Here is a 23800-nt window from a genome sequence, read left to right on the forward strand (position 1 = left end):
CTCCAATGATATTCATTGTGTAAATCCAAAGTGTAAAAACGAGGGGTGTAACGGTTCATCTACTACATCGATGTATCAATTTATATTGCTATGATTCCACTACATCGATTTGTGTTCGGCAAGTTGCTATTCCGGACGACATATATCAATCTAACATCGTTTAAAAGGTAATCAATCGATTGCATCGATACTAGGAAATAAAGCATTGATTTAAGCATAGCAGGCTTTATATGGATGTGTGTTTTTTGAGCACTTTTAATGACAAAGGCGCTACTTGATTCAGTCTTCCTGTCTGTGACGTCATCGCCACGCGCAAGCATGACAACAAAACGTAATAATTAAGCTACCATTCCGGTGTAGTGTGTGGAAACACTTGGCTTTTGCAAAGAGGGAGATGTTCTAAATAAGTCGCTCGCTCTATAGGCTATGTGAAGGTCAAGTAAAATACCACTGCAACATGACAAATGCATCATGGGATTTCACACAACGCTGACCGTACACGCACCTCCTGCAGTGGCAAGTATCAGGTAAACCTACTGTTAATTCAACCTCAAGAGATATTGGTTATACTTTAGTTTTGATATGAATATTGTATTATTATTATGTTGGAAAAACAAAAGCAGAAGTAGCTGGCAAACCTACTGTTGAAATGTTGGTTGCACTTACTTTACTACTTTATTGAAAATGTATACTTTAGTTTTGATATGAATATTGTATTATTTTTATGTTGAAAAACAACAGCAATGGTAGCAGGTAACTCTACTGTTAATTCAAAGTGAAGAGATGTTGGTTGCACTTTATTTTGATATTACTATTGTATTATTTTTATGTTGGAAAAACAAAAGCAGAAGTAGCTGGCAAACCTACTGTTGAAATGTTGGTTGCACTTACTTTATTACTTTATCGAAAATGTATGCAATATTGAAAATGACCGCAGAAAAGGTTCATCTCCTGTTAATTCAACCTGAAGTGTTGTTTATTCAAATAAAATGTGAGTGCACTTGCCATTAATTGCTGTCTGCGTGTTTGTATATATCCATACAATTAATTTATACATGATTCCCTTACAAAAAACAGCAGGAATCTAGGAAACTTCACCTGCACTGTGCAGTATCCAGGTATTCATTCACTCAATTTCACTGGGGCCCAGTGGAGGTAGAGTCTGGGTGAGGCTGGGCCGCATCAAGTATTGGGAGTAGGGCTGGGAATCTCAGGGTACCTCACGATACGATACAATTCACAACACATCCATGTGATAACACCACTGTTAGTTCAGTGTTGGTGTTTACTTGCCCCTCTAAGTATGGAAGTAACATTGAGCTTGCCTGGATGTTGTGGGCTGCAGTTACACTACTCTTTGATGTCCATTCATGGGCCGCAAGATACGATTTGGTGGGCCGCAAATGGCCCGCGGGCCACGAGTTTGAGACCCCTGTTGCAAATGAAGGAATGTATCGGCAAACACAAATAATGATACGAACCGAAGAGTTAATCAAATGAATCGTTACATCCTTAGTAAAAACAGCCCACAAAAATGTGCAAAAACTCTTTTCAAAAGGGAAAATAAAGAAAAAATGCTTTAGTTCATTTCATTCAATGGGAGCACAAGAGCAGTCAGACCAGCTACCTGGCTTGTAACTCCTGGTACACTACCTGCCTGAAAACTCAACTAACACATGTTTTATAAATCCCAAGCCCCTCCTATCGGGCTTCAATTCATAATCATATTCATAATTGTCTTGTGTAGCACTTTTTGTTTCCTAACATAACGCCTCGGTCACTTGATCTACAGGACGGAAGTTACTGCCCGGTTTTTGTTGGAGAACACAGCAAGCAAGGTAAGTTATATTGTGGCGTGTATGCGTGTGTTATTTTGTATAAATAAAGTGCTCTGAAGTGTTCGCCCATGAATGTATTCGAACGGCGGGTAAGAGGGGAAAAGGTGTTGATAGTATTTCTAATGCAACTGAATGGGACAGCGGTGTAAACGGGTGAGTGAGGAGCGCCAAGTGCGTGTGCGTGTGTATGTGCAAGTACATAGGTGAATGCACTGTTCACCTGGCGTCCGTGTTAAGTGGCTCCACAGACCAGCTGTGGAAAACTCATCTTTTTGATCGTGTCATTCCCTCAAACTGCTTCATATGAAGCATGTCAGAAATGACATGGACAAAAAAGATATCCTACGGTATAAATGCCCGAATATTCAATATAAACACGATAAATGTACCACCAACATTACAGAGCCTGCTCTGTTGCAAGAAAATAAGATGAAAAAGTAACATATAAAAGTGGGAGCAGCCGGAATCGGACCAAGGTTAAAAATAAAACAAATAAAAAGGTAGCCGCTAATGCTCTCTTCATTACCTACCACTAGAACACACACCTTTGTTTGTTGAGAACAAACACTTCTAGAAACAAAACAGACAAAGCCATTCAAGTTAATCTGGTAGGAAACATTGATCGCCCATGTCAACAGGCTCCAATTTAACATGATTGCATTGTTTATCACTCCAATTAATGTTCTAATCTCCCCCCACCCCCACCCCCCATGCTGTATGGAAGAGCCACCTCATAGCCTCGTGGTGATGGCAAGCTATTGTTATTTTTTTGGGGGGGGAATCATGGGATGATCACAGGTGTCTTCAACAAGCTTTACTATTTGTTAACATTTTACTGTGATTGATGGACCGTCTTGTGACAGACGACGACGTGTGATCATGCTGACGTGTTGGTGCCCTCATAAAAATCCATGTGTTTATTACAGTTGAAGATAGTAGTATAGTTTATTATCCCCATTTTTCACTCACGAATCATCCTTCGGCTCATTCTTCTATTTTTATTCTGGTGACTCTTGTATAATGTTCGGCAAATTAATGTGATTAACGGTGCATATCATAGCAATTTTTATCTTTGCTACAATTGTGTGAGTGTGCAAGATGTGTTGCATAAAGGCATGACATGGTTGAAAACAAGGCAATCAAACAAGTTGTGAACGCTTATCTTCCGTGTGAGACATAATGATCGTGTAACCGTTTGGGGCAAGGGAGGGGCGTAAGGCCTGCTGGTATGGACGTTCAACAGAGGGTTTCCTGTTACCCAAATGAACACAGGAAATTGAAAGGCAAATGAATACAAAAAGACCAGGGGCCTCATCTATGAAGCTTGGGTGGGGGCGAAAAGTTGCGTACGCCGTTATCCCCGCCAAGTATGGTGCCTCCTGTATAAAAACACAACTTGACGTTAGAATGTGCTGACGGCTACGCCACCTTTGTAGTTGGCGTATGCACCTTTTGGAGACATGGCAAAAAGGTGATGCACATTTTAAGTGGTGAAGTGAAATCATATATAAGAAATAAACATGCAGTGGAAGCCAATAAAGATTTAGCCATCATTGCATGAAAACATCACGCCATCACTGACCAAAAACCGTTGTGGAAAGTGTTATTTGACATGACACCGATGGATATCATTTGTCATTTATCATCAACACCATTCCGCACGAGCGTATAGCATCTAAAAGACTAAAAGACACATGAAAAAACACAACACAGCGCTTGAATACTTCATTTTATTTTATAATCATGATAATATTATGTGTTCGATTAATATTAATTATAGCAAACATCAGATTGTCAATTAAATAATTCTACGAATTAAGTTTACAAGACACAGAGCTAATATGTCCTTCGTGCTCCGATTCTCGCTCTTTTTTTGACAATTTATTAAAAAAATAAGACAGCTGTGAATGTCACAAGTGGGAGTAGCCACTTGTAAAAGGGGCGGAACCCAACGCAGGGAAGCAGACCAAAAATAGATACAAAAAAGTATTTAATAACACAAAGTGTCCCAAGCGGGGTAAAGTACAATACAGGAAAAGTCACAAACCAAAAGTGGAAACACAAGACGCTGTCAGCAGAAGGCTGACAGGAAATAACTAGGATACAACTGAGAAACGCTACAGGCAAACCTGAGCTGGAACAACAACTAGTGTAACAGGAAATAGTACTGAGCAGAGGGACAAGGGTGAGCCAGAAAGCGGGGAACAGGTAGGAGCCGGACGAAGCGGTACAGGTAGCAAGGAGTACAATCTGGCACTGGTCCCTAGTTGCTGCTGAGTATAAGAAGGGTGTCTGATGAGATTGCCTGCAGGTGTGTGCTGGGGACTCCACCCACACCGGCTGAAGCTGCACAGAGAGCAAATACACAGCAGGCGGCAGCAGAGCGACAAACACCATCGTAACAGTGAAATTACTACAAATTACTGTTACGTTACTGTAAAAGTCATGCAATTATTAGCCAGGAACTTACTGTGAATTTACATTTACAAGCAATTTTAGTGTTTTTCCTCATAAAATAATTATAATATACCTAACATTTTGATGGCCTTTGTGTCATCATTAAGTTAAATATTTTTAAACTATTCGTCTGGAATACCAGCAGTTAATTTTAGACATAACTTCATCCCCGTTTTGAGTCATTGCGTCCACACTTGAAAGAAACAGATTTTTGCTCAGCTTATGTTCATTTAAAATGTGGTATCAATTAGGACAAATGAAGAAACATGCTCACACACAAAACATTTTTTTGTTGTTTTACCACAGTGCGGCCCGTTCCACTGACGCTGTCGACAGCAGACACGCTCATCTTCCTCTTGTTACGCCACTCCTGTGTCCTCCAAATATTATGTTTTTACAGGCCTCCAGCTCTCCGACTAAGATTTGCACCTCAGTTTCGGTGAAGTTCCGCTTCTTCGTCTTCAGCTTCTCAGCAGCCATGATTCAGAAGAGAAGAACCGAGTGAATCAAGATTGAATGAATTCAATCAAGGGTCATTAAATATGGACGTCGCATTCATCAGTCACTTTGCATTGACCACTTATGGCGAATTGAAGGTGTGGAGAGGACGTGACGTGGGATGGAGTTGTGAGTTGTGTACGCACATTTAGACAGCAGGTGAAGTGCAAATTGTGTGAGGGCCCAGGTGGGACTGTCTTTTTAAATGTATTTATTTAGCACAACTTTTACTTAGTAAAGGCGGTTACTGTAATATACAAATATATGTTAAAAAGGTAAATAGGAATTACACCCTTTGCTCTAATTTGAGGGTTTAAGGGCAAATCAACAAAGCATAAAAAACCCTAACAAGGCAAACAAAATAAAGTAGTAATAATCAAACCAACCTCAACCTACAGTAAATAACTATACTAAATTAATCAAACACTAAAGTCCCAAATAGTCAAGGTAAAGTGCATAGATGGCGTGCCAAATGGCTGTAGGACGGGGCCGAAGGGGTTTAGGGCGCTCGAGTGTAGTCTATAAAGTGCACAGAGTTGGTTCCAACAGATCAAGAGCGAAACATGTACTTTACGCCAAAAGGTCAACAGCTCAAGCTGAGAGAGAGCTAATGCAACCTTTCAAACAATGCCAAATCTCCTTAAAAAAAGGGCAATGGCTACGCTCAGACAATCACCAATTTGATCTAAAGAGCTAAAATAAGAACATTAAAGAGAAACTGTGAACAACAGGGCAGCAGCGGCTCCCTGTAAAAATAAATGTAAATAGTTAGCCTGCTACACAGCATGAAAATAGCAATACACACACACTGACAGGCGGACTGGGGGGGTGGCGTCCCTTCGAGGGGCATGACACACAGACTACAGTCATTTGCAGTCATAACCAAATACAAATATGGTGCAAACACACTGAATAAAGAGGGGAAACAGTGTTGAATATTTTCTTTGTGTCTTTTGTGTATAAAACATGTTCTGATGTCAATTCAGCCCGTTTGCACATCGTCGTTTTGTGACATGCAAAAGTGTGTCACAAAGACAATGGAATAAATAATACAAAAGGGTGGAACTTACCTATCAGCTGCTGTGATTTCCCAAGTATAACACCTCATTGTGCACCTAACTAATGTTGCCGCATCCAAAACATGTATTTGGACCAAGCTTTGAGAAAACATGAGCTGACCTCTGCCTTGACACAACATGTGAACTTCAGAGTATTTGCGTGTTATTTCTCTTTTTTTTTGTTAAAATTCAGTCAATAATAAAAGTGGCACTGCTTCAAAATCAGAAATATGGCATAATGTCCACGATACGTGTTATGATCAGGATTTCTACTGATCTATTTTATGTAAGCAATACACTTTGGGCAAATGTTTTTTACATCACGCTTCCGCGAAGGGTGAAGTGTGTTACTGCAGTGCTCACCAACAATACGTTTGAAAAACTGATTTAAAATAAATTCAATTCAATTAAATCCTGCGCCCGATAACACAATACAGGGTCGTTCCGAACCTAAAGTCCCGTACCGCACACTTTGATACAAATACGCATCCTGATACAGCCCTAATATGCACATATGCCTATTAAGGTAATTTTCAATATATTGTTTTTTCATAAAGTGTATCTCGAGGCTTAGTGTATTTACCTACATTTCCTAACCAATAGTCACCTGCAGTGTGTTCCACCTGCTGCCATTTTTACACATGTGACCAATTCACACAAGTGCATGCATGGCTTGGAAAACAAACACCACCAAAGGCTCACTTAACGTATTGTCCGCTGTCTGCCCCATTGACCACAAGTTGCAGACATTCTTTGTGTTTGTTTGACGCTTGAAAAGTGCTTGTCCATCGTGAACTGTAGCTTATGTTGCAATACTACTTGCAAGTAGTTCATCTCTGCTTTCCTTGAGAACTTTGGGGAACTATTGAATGCTATAGCGGTCATTTGGTAGATGAGAGACTCTGAGAGTTGATCATCACACGTTCATACAGTATCTCTGTGAATGCAAACAAGGAAGTGAGGACGTGGGTGGGTGATGCAGGGGCACGTTTGATTGGTCGGACAGCGGCCGTGGGCATCTAAGAGCCGCCCAGTGACAAATTCGGCTGGTGAAAATGACAATGATTGGCCAAAATCTGTGGGGAAGTTGCAAGGATTGTACAAAATTGCGAGGTTGCGGGGATTGGTCGAATTTGCGTGAATTGCAAATTGCAACATTGCAAAATTTTGCAGTGTCTGTTTCCCTGTTAAAGCACATCACATCGTAGTATGTCTCATCACTGTCACCCCTTCCGCAGCCCAGCATGGTGAAGAAGGTGGCTGTGATCGGTGCCGGGCTATCGGGTCTGACCAGCATCAAGGCCTGTTTGGAAGAAGGTCTGGAGCCCACCTGCTTCGAGAGCAGCCGTGACATTGGTGGCCTGTGGAGGTTTAAGGTGAGGGCTTCTAAATTCAAGAGAGATTCAAGATTCAAGAGAGTTTTATTGTCGTATGCACAGTAAAACAGGTAGTTCTGCTATGCAATGAAATTCTTGTTCTGTGCATTCTCCCAAAAAGAAAGAAAACACAAGAAAATGAATAAGAACAAAAGAAACATTAATAACAATAAATTAAGCAACAACAGAAGAGACATGAATACCAATGAATGAATGAATGAATGAATGAATGAATGAATGAATGAATGAATAAATAAATAAATAAATAAATAAATAAATAAAGTTATGAGTGTGTGCGTGTATTGCGTGCAGCGTGTGTGAGTGCTTCGTTGAGAAGCCTGATGGCCTGTGGGTAAAAGCTGTTTGCCAGTCTTGTGGTCCTGGACTTCAAACTCCTGTAGCGTCTGCCTGACGGTAGGAGTGTGAATAATGAGTGTTGTGGATGTGTGCTGTCCTTGATGAGGTGTGTTCTTCGTAGGACACGAGATTTATAAATGTCTTGCAGTGAGGGGAGGGCTGCCCCAACAATGTGCGTGATGTGTGTGATGGACTTAAACCACCTTGTGATTGACTTTAATTTTAGACCTGCCTTATAGTAAGGCCTTGTTCTATAGGGGTTTCAAATTTTATGTCCAAAAAAAGCGGTCGACCATGTAGGTTGATGCCGACTTAAATGGGCATATTTTCATAGCAAAAATACTAACACGTAAGCGGTGCCGACGTAAGCGGATTCCACTCTATCAGTTTGCAGTCTGAATGAAAGAAAAATCCCAGCCCATTAATTAATGTGAAAAGTCTTGAAATATGCCAGAATTAGAGGGATTATATCTGTAGAGTGAAATGTTGCTGTGTAAAAAATGACCCCACGCTTCCAGTTCTTTCCCATAATGCAAAATTTGGTATATTTTCAGGTACCCATGGACGTTTTTCACCATTTCTGCAACTGCACTCATGTCTCTCTGTAACCCCCCAGGAGGAGCCGGAGCCGGGGCAAGCCAACATCTACCAGTCAGTGGTCATCAACAGCTCCAAAGAGATGATGGCCTTCAGTGACTTCCCGCCTCCTGCCCACTTCCCAAACAACATGCACCACTCTGAGGTGATGGTCTACCTGAGACTGTACGCTCAGACCTTCAGGCTGCTGCAGCACATCCGCTTGCAGGTTGGCATCAAAATTAGGCAACAAGAGGGAACCTAAATGTAGGTCATGGCATGTTTGGACCTGCTACAGGTGGATAGTCTTGTAAAACTTGTGTCATTTAGACGGCTGTGGTCAGCGTGAGGCCAACTCCAGATTTCGCCACCACTGGTCAGTGGGTGGTGTGGACCGAGGTACGTGACGGTCCGACGCAGAGTCACATTTTTGATGCTGTGATGGTTTGTACGGGGCACTACACCACACCTCACCTGCCGCTCAAAGACTTCCCAGGTAGCACCCAACATGGCAGTCCTGCACTTCCATCACCTCAGCTTGACACACACATCTCATGGGGTTGTTTTTTAGGTATAGAGAGCTTTGAAGGCAAGTATTTCCACAGCTGGGAGTACCGCAGCTTCGAGGGCCTGCAGGGGAAACGTGTGGTGGTGATCGGGATTGGGAACTCGGGAGGCGACATTGCTGTGGATGTCAGCAGAGTAGCTGAGAAGGTAACATCATCATCCCTCGTCTGGATTTCCAGTGAACAAGCAGTGCTGTCATTGTCTTTGTGCCACAGGTGTTCTTTAGCACCAGGACTGGAGCATGGATTATGACCCGTGTGGGGTCCGGCGGCCTCCCGCGAGACCTTTTGGGGAACTCTAGGATGGATGTGATGAAAAGGAGGCTTTTTCCAAGGTGGATCAACTGGATGGCGGAGAAGAAGCTGAATCAAACGTTTGATCACACACTCTATGGACTCAAACCAAAACACAGGTGAGATGTCACGGTCCGCTATTATGGAGCAGTATTATGTGACCTAAGAGCAGGGGTTGGAAAACTATGGCTCATAGGCCACATCCAGGCTGATGGATGCTTGAATCACACAGGAAATAGTCAGAGGCAACAACCCTTTGATGCTGTAAGGTTGATGCTTTTTATGTGCAGTGATCCATACGAACACCTTACCCACACTGCCAAACAAACACAACTAACCCAGTGATGTCCAGTGAGGTTCATGGCTGGTGAGGCACTGAGTCCTTTGGAGTTTGTTTTATGTTAATTACTATAGGATGCACATTAAGAGGTTAAAAAGACGAAGAAGGGAATAATACACTTTCTTGTCTGTATCAACTGTCAAAATCGTTTTATACTCAACTGAATACGAGCCATTCTCCTGAAAGGGGTACCAAAAGCGTGATATAGCAAGCAAAAAATCAAGTTGTTATTTTCTTACCAATTTGCATATTAAAATAAAGTACCACTTGTTCTGTTTCAGTTTTTGAAGAAAAATATTTACATTTTGATATTCATGGGAGCAGGACACTGTTTACTGAAATCTCAATTGTAAAATAAACAAATAAAAAATCAAATGTATTTACTTATTATCAGTTTTAAGTCAAAGGTTTTGAAAATGTTTTTTTGACATTTTAACATTCAAGATTCAAGATTCAAGAGAGTTTTATTGTCATGTGCATAGTAAAACAGCAGTTATACCATGCAATGAAAATCTTATCCTGTTCATTCTCCCAAGAAAAGAAAGAAAACACAAGAAAGAATAAGAACATAAGAAACATAAACACATAAACATATATACCAATAAATTAAGCAACAACAACAGAAGAGACATTAATACAAGCAAATAATGCAAATAAATAAATAAATAAATAAAGTGCTATGAGTGTGTGCGTGTGTTGCGTGCGGCGTGTGCGAGTGCTTCGTTGAGGAGCCTGATGGCCTGTGGGTAAAAGCTGTTTGCCAGCCTTGTGGTCCTGGACTTCAAACTCCTGTAGCGTCTGCCTGACGGTAGGAGTGTGAATAATGAGTGTTGTGGATGTGTGCTGTCCTTGATGAGGTTGTGTGTTCTTCGTAGGACTCTAGTTTTATAAATGTCTTGCAGTGAGGGGAGGGCTGCCCCAACAATGTTCTGTGAGGTCTTGATCACCCGCTGGAGTGCCTTCCTATCACGTGTTGTACAGTTACCGTACCAAACAGTGATGGAGGCGGTAAGGACACTTTCGATAGTGCATCTGTAGAAGCAACTCAGGATTGTGGTGGACATGCCAAATTTCCTCAGTCTTCTCAGGAAGTACAGTCTCCTTTGGGACTTCTTTATAATTTGTACTGTATTGTGAGACCAGGTGAGGTCCTCGCTGATGTGTGTGCCAAGGAACTTGAAGGTTTTCACCCTCTCCACCTCAGTCTCATCAATAAACAGGGGTCTATGCGGCTCCTTTTCCCTTGTTCTTGGGTCGATGATCATCTCTTTAGTCTTATCTGTATTGAGAAGGAGATTATTAGCACGACACCAAGCTATGAGGTCCTCCACCTCTCTTCTGTATGATGTTTCAACACCACCAGTGATCAGGCCAATGACTGTAGTGTCATCCGCAAATTTAATGATGCTGGTGTTGTTCTGGGAGGCCACGCAATCGTAGGTGAAGAGCGTGTAGAGGAGTGGACTCAGCACACACCCCTGTGGGGTCCCAGTGCTCACAATTCTTGAGCTGGATGTGCGATTGTGGACTCTGACTGACTGGGGTCTGCCTGTGAGAAAGTTAAACACCCAGTTACAGAGGGAGGGAGACAGGCCAAGTGTGAGGAGCTTATCTGTGAGTTTGTGGGGGCTGACTGTATTAAAAGCAGAGCTATAGTCTATAAATAGCATTCTGACGTGTGTGTCCTGGCCCTGTAGGTGAGAAAGGGCTGTGTGGATGGCAGTGTTGACTGCATCATCCGTGGACCGGTTCTGGCGATATGCAAACTGTAGAGGGTCCACAGTTGCCGCCGGGATGCTCTTTTTGATGTGGGTCATGACTATTCTTTCAAAGCACTTCATAACAATAGGAGTGAGTGCTACAGGGCGATAGTCATTCAAGCAGGTCACGTTGCTCTTCTTGGGTACGGGCACTATGGTGGTGGACTTAAAGCAGGTCGGTACAGATGCTTGTGCAAGCGACAGGTTAAATATGTCAGCAAGCACATCAGCTAGCTCTGATGAGCAAACCCGAAGTGCACGTCCTGAGATGTTGTCTGGCCCTGCTGCTTTTCGTGGGTTTGTTTTGTTTAGAACCCTGCGCACATCAGCTGATGTCACCATGAGAGGTGAGTCCTGTGTGCTCCCCAGGTTCAGCCACCCTCTCTGCTCATCAGGAGTTTGGGTGTCAAAGCGGGCATAGAACTCGTTCAGCTCATCTGGAAGTGTGGTTTGGCTTGACGTGGCTACGCTACTCTGCTGTCGATAGTCTGTGATGTGCTGGAGCCCCGCCCACATGCGCCGAGGGTCTGAGGTAGAATAGTAGCCCTCCAGCTTCTGTCTGTACTGCCTTTTGGCCTCTCGTATGGACCTTCTCAGGTCATATCTGGCCTTTTTGTAGTCCTCAGCGGTGCCCATGACAAATGCAGTCGAACGAGCACGTAGCTTAGCCCTTACATCACAGTTCATCCACTGTTTTTGGTTAGGGTATTTTCTGTAATACTTGGTGGTGCTAACAGTCTCTATGCATGTGCTAATGTAGCCAGTGACAGCAGAAGCATATTCATCCAAATCAACAGTACAATCTTCCCTCCCCGCTGCAGTTTTAAACACATCCCAGTTTGTGCAGCCAAAGCAGTCCTGAAGTACTTGATCAGTTTCTTCATTCCACACTTTAACTGCTGTACGTACAGGGGGAGCTTTTTTAAGAAGTTGTCTGTATGTTGGATAAAGGAATATAGAGATGTGGTCAGCCTTTCCAAAGTGGGGTCTTGGAACAGCCTTCAAAGCACCTTTCATGTTGCAGTAGACTTGGTCCAGGATGTTATTTTCCCTTGTGGGAAAGCTCACATGCTGGTAATATTTGGGGAGGACAGTCCTGAGGTTACAGTGGTTGAAATCGCCAGATATAATAAATACAGCGTCTGGGTGTTTGGTCTCGTGTTTATCAATGATGTCATGCAGGAGGCCTAGTGCATTAGCAGTGTTAGCTCGTGGTGGGATGTAAACAGCAGTTAAATACACAGCGCTAAACTCACGAGGCAAATAAAAAGGTCTGCATTTCACCATCAGAAGCTCAATGTCCTGCGAGCAGTGCTTTTCCATCGTCTGTACGTCTGTGCACCACCGTTTGTTTACGTAAACACAGACGCCGCCACCTCTGTGTTTACCAGACGCTAAAGTCCGATCTCCCCGGTAAGCAGCAAATGATTCCAACTGGATCGCCGAGTCCGGTATATCCTCCGTCAGCCAGGTTTCTGTGAAGGTGAGGACACAGCATTCCCTGATCTCACGTTGAGCTGTAATCCTTGCTCGTAGTTCGTCCATCTTGTTTTCAAGAGAGCGGACGTTGGCTAGCAGCAGGCTTGGTAGCGGTGGCCTCGTCGCTCTAGCTTTTAGCCTAGCATGCAGGCCGGCTCGCTTGCCTTGTTTACGCCTCGGATGCTTTGCTCGCCGGGTATTCAGCTCACCAGGTCCGCAGGCTGCTGCGTTCTCCCGGCGCAGAAGAAAGGCAAAGTCTGAGAGGCTAAATGAAAGTTCATGGTGAACCCTGCCGATGTTCAAAAGTGTCTCTCTGTTGTAATGTAATGCGTGAGTGTGTTGAATGTCCAAAATGAACAATAAAATAGCAAAAAATAGAAAAACACGGGAGAGTGTCACAGAGACGTCTGCCACGGAGGGCGCCATCTTTGAACATGTGCTTCAATGTGATTGCCAAGTGCTTCAACGTTTCTGTAAAAATGATGCACTCTATTTATTACAATTTCTGATGGTGGTGATGGAGAGTCGCATCCAGACTATGTGCGCGGGGTCAGCTGATAGTGTCCCAGCCTGCCCGAAGAGGCACTCGCACCATCTCTTAAGTCTCTTGTCAAGTTGTTCCTTTTTGTAGAAATAGTCATAATTTTCTTCAATGTTGATTCGAGTCCAAAATACAGTTTTCTTTGGAGGAAAAGTTTAAAACATTTTTTTTAAGAAGAGGAGCCAAGTCAGAGAGCGAAAATGCAGAGACTAATTGCAGTGAGGCTTTTTCTTTGTGAAGTTTTTTTCACAGCAAACCATTTTCGGTGTTGTTGGGCTGACCAGGATGCGACCTAATGTCGATGTAATTTGACATAACATTGCCTCACGAAATTCAACACTGTCTTCAAAGGATCGTTAGTTAGCATAAGAGTAACACACTTCAGCTTCCGCAGAAACATGATGTAAAACAATAGTTCCCCAAAGTGTATTAATTAGAAAAAAAGATCAGTTGAAAACTGTATCGTAAGAGGCGTTAGATGAAAAAATATTGGCGACCAGGGAAAACCCAGAAATTGCAAGCAAAGACTCACAGCCTTAGCTACCCACCTGAAGAGGTGCAGGAGAGAGGTAGATGCTAGGACAATAAAGATGATGTTCTCAACAACCCACCCTATCGTCTACTCTCAGTGGTAGGATAGCAAGATCATAACAGACCCATCCAAGGCTGAGACCGGCCAATATTGGAAGAGTGCGTGGGAGACGGAGGCGTCACACAACACCAACGCCCAATGACTAGTAGCTTAACAAGCAGAGCACAGCAACCTACCAGAACAAGACCCAGTCATCATAACAACAGAACGCCTGGTAGCACAAATGAACCAGCTGCTAACATCGGTGACCCACCCCGAATGGTTAACCCAAGGTCGGACTAAATCCAGCTCGTGTTCCTGATTATGTCTTCATCACGAAGGACTCCCAGAAGGCAACAGCACTAACTACCGAGCAATAACCAACCTACCAACCAGCACCACATGGAAGGTCCTATCAGGCATCATAGGAAGTGAGTATGCATATGGATCAATACATAAGCAGCACACAGACGGGTATTGGCGATAACACCAAACACTAGCTACTGGTTGACAGGACAATTTCCCGAGACTGTAAGGCCAGAATCACTAACCTATGCACTTCCTGGATTGATTACAAGAACCCTTACGACTCAATGTCACACACATGGATACTGGAGTGCCTGGAGCTGTATAACATAACAGGACGCTAAGAACCTTAATCAAGAATTCAGTGAGGCTGTCGAAGACAACTCTGGAGGCCAACTCAAAGCCGTGAGTGTTACAGGCACTACCCAGGCGAAACAACAAGCCTCCAAGAATATATCAAGAAGATGGCCTGCTAAATGAATGTCTCCGGCAACAGACGCCCAGTAATGTGGAGGAGCCATAATGGGCTGTCAAAGAAAGAAAAGCCCCTGCATGGCATGTGTAAAGGACGCCAGCCTGTGAGGCTGTGCGAGTGTACGTTGGTAAACCTCACTCCCTCTGCCTCAAGAGCTGCGCTGAACACGCGGCCGACAGTCCGGGCTTTTAGTCGCATAGCGCCCTCGCCTCCCATTACGAAGGTCTTGCGTTCAAGCCCCGGTGCGGGCAGTGCGAAACAGGGCGGTTTACACATGTACCACCAACAAACACCAAGCACCAAGCTCAAAAGAGGCCGCAAAGAAGCCCCAGACACAGCACAGCACATTACAGCAGGGGGTAAGATACTGCCAAGAAGAGCATACATGGAGCGGCACCACCAGGTAGCAGGAATAGTGCACAGGACCATCTGTATCAAATATGGACTAGAGGTCCCAGAATCAGGATGACAAACACCACCGAAGGTGGTTGCAAACAACCAGGCCAAGATCCTGTGGGACTTCTATATCCAGACTGACAAACTGGTGATGCCCAAACAGCTTGACATGATGGTGGTGGTAGATAAACATCAGAAGTAGTGATAGATGTAGCAATCCCAAGTCATAGCAACATCAGGAAGAAGCAACACAAAAAGCTGGAGAAATACCAAGGGCTGAAGCAAGAGCGAGAGAAAATGTGATGTGTCAATGCAAGAGTGGTGCCATTTGTGATTGCAGCACTGGGGGCAGTAACTCCCAAGCTGGGTGGATGGCTCCAACAGATACCAGGAACATCTGACATCTCTGTCCAGATGAATGCTGGGAACAGTTAAGAACTACCTCCCGCCACTGATCAACACATCAACATACTGTAAATGATTAGTAGTATCAGCTGCAACTGCCATCATTATTTTAACCTTTGTCTTCAACAGTTCAACAGTTAAAAACATTATGCTTAAGTTATGCATGCAAAGTAAATAAAACATTTTAAAATGTACTTTCATTGTTTTGTGCCTGTGAAAAAGTTTTTGTCCAGTTCTTTGTCATCGTAGTTTTCCTAGTGATGGTAACATCTCATTCTCATGAACTTAATATCGTGTATCGTCTCGTCTCTTTTGTGACACCCTTAATATATAAATCTTAAAACACTGTATTTTGCGTTTAGATTACGTATACATTTTAGGATCAGAATGTAAGTAACTTTGTTCATTATTGAGTTATTTATAATCTTGTCGGCAGCTTCCTTTCCCAGAGAGTTATCGTGAACGATGACCTGCCGATTCGCATCATCACAGGTCACATACAGATGAAGCCAAACGTGAAAAGTTTCTCCGGTTCGGCTGTGCTGTTTGATGATGGCAGCATCATAGACAAGGTGATTGTCTTGTCTGGATTGTCGTTTGTGTGTTTAATTTCTCAACCTACAGTATGGAACAGGAATTGCCAATAGTGATTACTCCTCTGTAACCAGGTGGACGTGGTGGTGTTTGCCACAGGCTACAACTGCAGCTTCCCCTTCCTGCCTGCCAGTCTTCAAAGCAAATGTAGCAGACATCGTCTCTACAGGCGTGTGTTTGCACTCGGCCTCGCCCCGCCTACGCTGGCTGTGGTGGGCTTGATCGACGGCCGCGGCGCCATCAACGTGCTGTCTGAAATGCAGGCTCGCTGGAGCACAAGGGTCTTTAAAGGTGCAGTGCGTTAATAACTGCAAAATACGGTGAATCATTCATTGTCCCAAATTATAGTATTTTTTTCAACAATTTTAAATTATGTGTCAGAGGTCCTACAGTAGTGTGTTGTACTGTAGGTGTTTTGTCCAAAATCAAGCCTTGATGCTGAAGTTTAGACCATTTAAAAGTGCTTCTAGTAGGATCTTATTGAGAAGAGATCATTTTGTGTGTCTGTAGCTTTAATGTAAATAAGCGGTGTTTGCTCACGCCTGTCTTTGACAGAGTGTGTGTTTCCAAGAAGAGCTGTTATGCGCTTTATTCACTTCTGACATATGCACTGTAACTCTGCACTTGTACAGCGTAATAGATGCTATATATGACGTACAAACATTAAAGGGATAGTTCGGATGTTTTGACATAAAGTTGTATGACATCCTCATCAGCATTGTAGTCCAATAACCGAGACTTACCCTCCACTTGGTCTCCAGTTCTGGTCAGATTTCCATGATGAAGAACGTAGTTCCACTTAGTTTCTGGGGACCAGAACTGGACTTAAGAAACCAAGTGGGGGGTAAGTCGCCATTATTGGACTACAATGCTGATGGGGATGTCATACAACTTCATGTCAAAAAATCTGAACTATCCCTTTAAGGAGTGGGACAGGAGGGCATGAAAGTTAGCAATTCTAGCATAGCTATGTGAGCTACATTAACATTACATTCACATTTTTAACAGCATTGCAACAGCATGTTAGGTGTAAGAAAAGCAAAATGATCAAACTTACAGCTCCCACGTCTGTAGCTGACTGACAGTTGGCAGCGCTATTGACTTTGTTTTAAGATGTGTAGCAAAGTCTCTGAAGTGGCGGGTGTATACATGGGTCAGATTCACATAGCTGGGACGGATCATAGGTGGGATCATGTCCCTGAGGAAGGGACTTTTAATGTATACATGTGACACAAGTGGGAAAATAAGGTAACCGCTATTAATTACGGTAAAACACTTCATGGATTTCCTGCTCATGTCCTCCCTGCAGGTTTAATAAGCCTTCCCTCAGAAGAAACCATGACAGAGGACCTTGAGAAAGATATGGCTATGCGCAAAGAGTAAGATATCATTGTGATCATCATATTTATTTGTCCCTGGTAGTGTAATGGTACACGCTTCTGCCTTTCATGACAGAGGGCATTGGTTTGAGTCCTGGCTAGGGCTCCGTCAGGAAGGGCATCCGGTGCCATTCCATGTCAAGTCAACCAATGGGTGGAACCACGCCCCCTCAGATTTTGTTCTTATTCACATAAAATAATCTCTATACCATAAAAACCAAGAATGAAAAAGAATTAAGGATTGAATATTTCGCATTGCCATGCGGCCATACCCATTTATCTTGAAATATAATCCTTATTTATTAATAGTGCTAGCTTAACCAAACTTTGCTTAGGGTTAGTTTTTCATGCAGAATTCAAATCTGCAGTCAGATTTTGGAAATCAATGTGAATCAAGTATTCTCAAAACTTACAAAGTTAGGAAAGATTTTCCATTTCAATTTTTGGCGGGGTCATTTTTGGGCCCCAAAATGTCAGGTCTCCCTGAACAGATTTTTTCAAGATTTGGATCTTGCCTCTGTCTTGTCCACTGGTTCATCGCCTAGTCAGTATGTTGCATTGCTTGACCATTAATTGTTCTGACAGGTTATGAAAAAGATAATAGAACTAAGGTTTAATCAAAGAACTTACTCCTGGCAGGTTTCCGGTGCGCAGCATTGTCTCTGGTCATCTTCACATCTTTGTAAATAAACCTCATGGTGACGATAACACACTGTTACATTTAGATTGGAAGTTAGCTGCAGATACGCCACTCCTCCAGACCAACAAGTCTACATCTCCTTTTGACAAATTTGAAATAACATGTAATCCTTTTTTGCGTACAAAATGTGTTTTATGACAGGGTAATCCTAATTTTGGCCCAGCTGTGCAGGAGAGAGTATCTTCTGTCATGATTGATACGCTATGTAATCGCTGGACTGCTCATCTCATTTTATAGGGTTTGAAGCAACACGTAATTCCTCGATTAATTCTTCGGTCTGGTACATTTTCAAAGCTGAGACAGTAGCCGAGAAACACACCATGAAAAAAAGGTGTCAAAACACTGGCAACATGGAATAATTAAGGTGACTATCAACCGATCAACACACCCTGAGCAAATATTTGCAAACATTGCAATGTAGCCAAGACACCACCTTGTCTGTCACCGCTGTCTATTTCAAAGTTGAAGACCTTTTTAACAAGATGATGTTGACATTTCTCATTTGGATTTGAAGGGTCAGACGCTTGGCACCAAAAGGCCAGGTATGCCAAGTGATTAGTTTAAGATTAGTTTATATCTTCTAAAATATGGTAGTCAGACATCTGGCAGGTCTGGCATCATTTTTTCAATGCCAGGTCAAATGCCACATGATTATCGCAATAATCGGTGCTATCCAGACTGGATGGTCACTCAAACTCAAAGTGAATTTACACCCCCAAAACATATTTACATTGTATGTTTATACATTGGGAGTTTACATATAAATCTGGTTATTGGTTAGAACCACTAATCACAGAATAAACCGATGATCTAAGCATGTACATCATGTTCACCTACATATGAAGTTGGGCAATGTGGGAGGACGCAAAGGCCGGGTCCTCATCTGTTTTGTCATTTTTTTCTGCAATAAGGAAAACCACACTCCTAATTTTTTGAGAAGACATCCTAGAGGTACCAAAGAAGATAACATGCAAATCTTGAAAAAATCGGTTCAGGGAAACCTGAGATTTAGGGGCCCAAAAATGACCCCTCCCCAATTGAAAATCTGACTGATTTGAATTCTGTGTGAAGGACTAACCTAAGGAGCAAAGTTTGGTTAACCTCGCACTAATAATTGTGCAGAAAACAAGGGTTATACAGGGTCAGGCAAAAAGATCTGACACATTTGTAGGTTAAATAAAAGGCAAATAAAGTAAAGAAACAAAAAAGTGTTTTTATTTTCGAAAAGTACATATAATGTCATTTTTTTCATATCATGCCATTCTGTTTCATTATGTTTTAAAAATTAAATCAGTCAAATAGGATCCATTATAGTCCACACACTCAATGCAGATCCAGTAGCTCTGAAGTTTGTAACCCTTAACAAGATTGTGTTTCGAGCTGGTACAGGATCATGTCTACCAAGTTTGAAGTGCAAACAGAACGCTCATTGTGTTGCAGTTACAGATTCGTTTGTTTTGATAAACGTTTCCACAATGAAAGCGTGATGCTCACCAATCCAATTCATGGCAACAACTGAAAAAGAAACAAAAAACAATGGCATTATAAAGAAACAAAGAAAACAAACAAAAAATGGCATTATATGTACTTTTTGAAAATAAAAACACTTTTTTGTTTCTTTACTTTATTTGCCTTTTATTTAACCTACAAATGTGTCAGATCGTTTTGCCTGACCCTGTATTTAAAGATAAATGGGCATGGCCGCACAGTCGCAAAATATTCCTCAATTACTCCCTTAATAATAAGAGTTCTGAAAAAAATCTTTTGGATTCTTGGTTTGTATGGTATAGAGACTGTTTAATGTGAATAATAACAAAATCTGAGAGGGTTTGGTAGGCATATGTGCCCTCCATTGGTTGAAATGACATGGAATGACCCCTAAGCCAAGGTTCATGGCTCTTAAGGCAGTGACTCCTTTGGAGTTTTTTATGTTAATGCAGGGTGCTCATTATGACAATAACAAGAAAAAGAAGAGAGAATAATTCACTTTGGTTTTAAAAAGCGTGCAAATAAAAGTCCTTTAATCAACACGAGCTGGTGCAGGTACTCATAGTTGTGCAGGATACAGGCAACAAAAGGCGACGGAGATAAAGGCTCTGTGAAAACACAAATGGTAGACTTGGTAGAAGCAACACGTAAGGTGACCGTTCATGTGACAGCACAGGTGAAGAAAACAGAGGCAATGAACCAGCGCCATGCCTGTAACAACGCTGGGCTTATAAACCCACCTAATTGCAATCGCCAACAGCTGCACACAATTCCACTGGGGAAAAGAGGCTGCATCTTACCCCCAGCAGGAAGTGCAGCATACCAAAATAAGAGCAACAGAACAGGAAGTGATGATTCCTGTCCTGCAGCACTTGACATGTACCTCTTATTTGTATACATGTAAACTATTCTTCTCCAGTGCTGATACTTTGTTGTAAAAGTCTAATCACCTCCTGGTGAGCCTGGGTGTAAAATCCTCCATCTTGGCAGTCAAATTCATTCATTCTTCCAGCGGAGCATAAAAATATCTAGCACTTGACTTGTTCCTCTCCAGCTGTCAATAAAAAATGCTGGCTTTTCATCCCTATGGAAAATGGCAGTGACAAGCACCTTCCAGCTTAAGCATGCCCTCACCACTCAGCATGAAGAGAGTACTGCAAGTGCCTCCCGTATGACATATCTTTGTATTTTATTGATTGATGAATAATGATGTCACACTGATGTTAAAGACATTACACATGCTGTAGAAAGTCATGGTACATAAATATTCCTGCAACATTATATTACTGGTGACATGCTGAGAAACAGAAACTGGCAGCCACCATGATCCAACTCAATGCGCATCCAGATGGGAGGCAGGGCTTGCACACTAAGCCAAGAACAGACGCTCATGGCAGCCTCATCTTAGGGTTCTGCCCTGTATTTGATCAGGAAATGTGCAAATTCAGGAATTTTTGCTCAAGAAAATGTTAAAAACAATTTCAATCATAAAGAAAATCCATTTATAATACAGTTCAAGGGACAAATATTTACAGTATTTTATATTATCATGATTCGTTTTTATTGCCTCTCCTGCTTCCCCTGACTGCTGATTGTTTCATTCAGCTTCTGCTATGAAGACAAGAACCCCCTCCATGTGGACGTCATCCCTTACCGGGACTCACTAGCCAAGCAGGTGGGGGCTTTACCAAACCTTTGGTGGCTCCTCCTCACGGACCCCAGGCTGGCATTCCACGTGTTCCTGGGCCCGTGCACTTCTTATCAGTACCGTCTGACCGGGCCGGGGAAGTGGGATGGAGCCCGACAGGCCATTCTCACTCAGTGGGAGCGTGTCTTTCAGCCTTTCCAGACCCGAAAAACGGCACCGGAGCCTAAAAGCAGACCTTCTCCTCAAAGACTTTGCATCATGATGGTGGTTTTCTCAGGCGCCGCATTATTGACCTGCTGCTTCTATAAAATATGCCATGTCTCATCTTATTACTTGTTTACTCGTTATTACTTGTTTTTAAAGGGGACTATATCATTTGCGGACCTTTGTATTGAGTTCTGGACTCCTATAGAGCAGCTACACACGATAACCTGCACAGAAAGCTTTCTAGATTTTCCAGACTCTGCACCTTTTCCTGCCTCCCACCCAAACAGTCTGTGTAATTTACTCCACCCCCAGCCCTCCTCCAGGTATGCCTCCCGCCGAGCGCACTCCGCTGTGATTGGTCACACTCCCAAGCCTCCCAAAGACTTCCAGACAGCTGCCGAACCCCCTTTCTCCGATTACTTACACAAAATAAACACAGTTAGGACACTGATAAATTGTTACTTACAGCTTGCTCTCCTGACTCTTCAACACGACCAAGTAACGTTGGAAAGGTGTCGGACTTCAGAAACAGCCACTTCTGCCTGATGCTTTCCTCTTTAGGCACACCCGAACAAACATTTCCTGGGAGCCATATGTGCTAACACGGTAAACAGAGCATAGCAAAGCAGGCCTACAGCGTTTGCCTGGGCATGCCCATATAAATTAGTCCGGGTTGGATTGACGTCAATGGAACTCGGTGTTAAAGAAAACACAGCGTGCAGAACACTTTGATGAATGGCGGCCATGTTTTTCAACCAATCTTGCTCAAATTTTACACATATATTGTCAGTGCCCTTACAACAGAGTGTTAGGGCCACATTGAAAAAAAATGTGAGATTTTGAAAATAAGGTCGTAAATTTAGAAGAAAAAAGTCATAAGATTACCTTTGCGCAAGGCCAAAGGTCACAAAAGTCCCCCCTTTTCATAGTGTAAATGTCAGGATTAGCTTGTTGCTCTGCTGCCCCCTTCTGTTTTTTTCGTTACAGCTCATCCTCCTCACCTCCTGGGGTCCTAATTGACGCACCTGCAGCTCATCTGGCACCTCCTCTTAAGCCTCTAGCAGACACCCGTTGGTGCCAGATTGTTGCCAGACTTGCCTTATCGGCCTCGTTGCTGTAGTGCTACTCGATTCCAGGCTTGCTATCCTAGAACATTAGATTGCTAATCCTGCCATCTCCCTGCCCGTTGATTTCTCCGGCAGCGTGAGTGTTTTTCTGTTTTGCATCTTACCTGCTTGGTTTTCAGCAGTGTCTTTTTGTTCGTGGAGTTTAGCCTTTTATTCTGCCCGGTTTTCGGCAGCTTCCTTAGTTGGTAGTTCCTCTTTTTCCCCGTTTGCTTCCGGGTGATTTTGTGTTTCTTTTTTCCATCTTTTGCTATTTATTACCCCCTACTGTTTGTAATAAATAGTCTTGATACAACCTCCTGCTCACACGTCTTGGGGTCCGAGTTCCGGCTTCTGCCGAACCGTAACAGTAAATTTACAACTTTTTTCCCGTAAATTTTCAACTTTATTCTTGTAAATTTACGAGAGACAAAAGCTGCAAATTTACAAGAAAAAAGACGGAATGTTACCTTTGCCCAAGGCCAAATGTCAAATATGTCCCCCCTTTTCATTGCGACTTTTTTTTCTCGTAAATTTATGACTTTATTCTCAAAATCTCAGATTTTTTTTTCCAATGAGGCCCTAATACTCTGTCATAGTCCCCTACTAAATTAGGGGTGTTCAACATTACAATGCGTGTTTGTCAAAAAAATAATAGCACAGGCAACACAGTATGGGTGCATGTTATCTTTCATTTTGCAGTCTGCGTCCCTGGGTGGAAGTTTGAACACCCCTGGTTTATGCAGTGATGACGGAAAAAAAAAAAGTGAACTAACACAGTTACGTCACAAGTCTCAAAAATGTTAACACAAAACTCTTTTGTGTAGGTTTACATGCAGAAAACAATTCAAAAATGTTTACAGTATGCTTACTTTTACCTTCATTGAATTTTTCTAGGAATGATAGTTTCGCATAAAGTACTTTTCAGTTAGAGTCAAACCTTGTGGATTAATGATGCCAACCAAGGTTCCACTATAATCATACAGTATAAAGGCATATTAAACATTAATGTTCGGGCACTCACTTTGTCTTGTGCCAAAATAACACATTTACCATTTAGCGATTACACATTTATAGCTGTTTTAATCCTTTGACTCCAGTCCAATGTGCACATGGTTCAGATGTGGTCAGGGTATAGTCCAGTCACTCTCTTCAGGATTTTGCTCCAGGAGCAGACGCTGATCCCTTCAGGACCCACTACTGAACAAAAGTACTGATACGACTGATAATATCGAAACTCATAACTATGCTAACAAGATATTTTTCCTGGCTGCACCACAATTCTTTACATTCAGCTAAACAAGAAATTTCTGACTTCCAATTAAGCACTACTGAGCTAGTCTAGTCTTTGTCTTTCCTGTTAAAGCACATCACATCGTAGTATGTGT

At 42.6% G+C, this 23800-nt stretch overlaps 1 protein-coding gene across 1 annotated transcript; it reads left to right on the plus strand.

Annotated features, from left to right (window-relative positions):
- Nucleotides 1–7095: 7095 nt before the first annotated feature.
- LOC129188907 (flavin-containing monooxygenase 5-like) lies at nucleotides 7096–23629 on the plus strand. The gene is made up of 10 exons (XM_054790049.1): nucleotides 7096–7227; nucleotides 8201–8389; nucleotides 8491–8656; nucleotides 8732–8874; nucleotides 8943–9139; nucleotides 15730–15865; nucleotides 15962–16178; nucleotides 17197–17266; nucleotides 21060–21420; nucleotides 23513–23629. Exons 1-10 carry the CDS (start codon nucleotides 7096–7098, stop codon nucleotides 23627–23629), a joined length of 1728 nt encoding a protein of 575 aa, XP_054646024.1.
- The last annotated feature ends 171 nt before the right edge of the window (nucleotides 23630–23800 follow it).

The sequence above is a fragment of the Dunckerocampus dactyliophorus genome, chromosome 10, assembly GCF_027744805.1.
Source record: "Dunckerocampus dactyliophorus isolate RoL2022-P2 chromosome 10, RoL_Ddac_1.1, whole genome shotgun sequence".
NCBI classification, from domain to species: Eukaryota; Metazoa; Chordata; class Actinopteri; order Syngnathiformes; family Syngnathidae; genus Dunckerocampus; species Dunckerocampus dactyliophorus.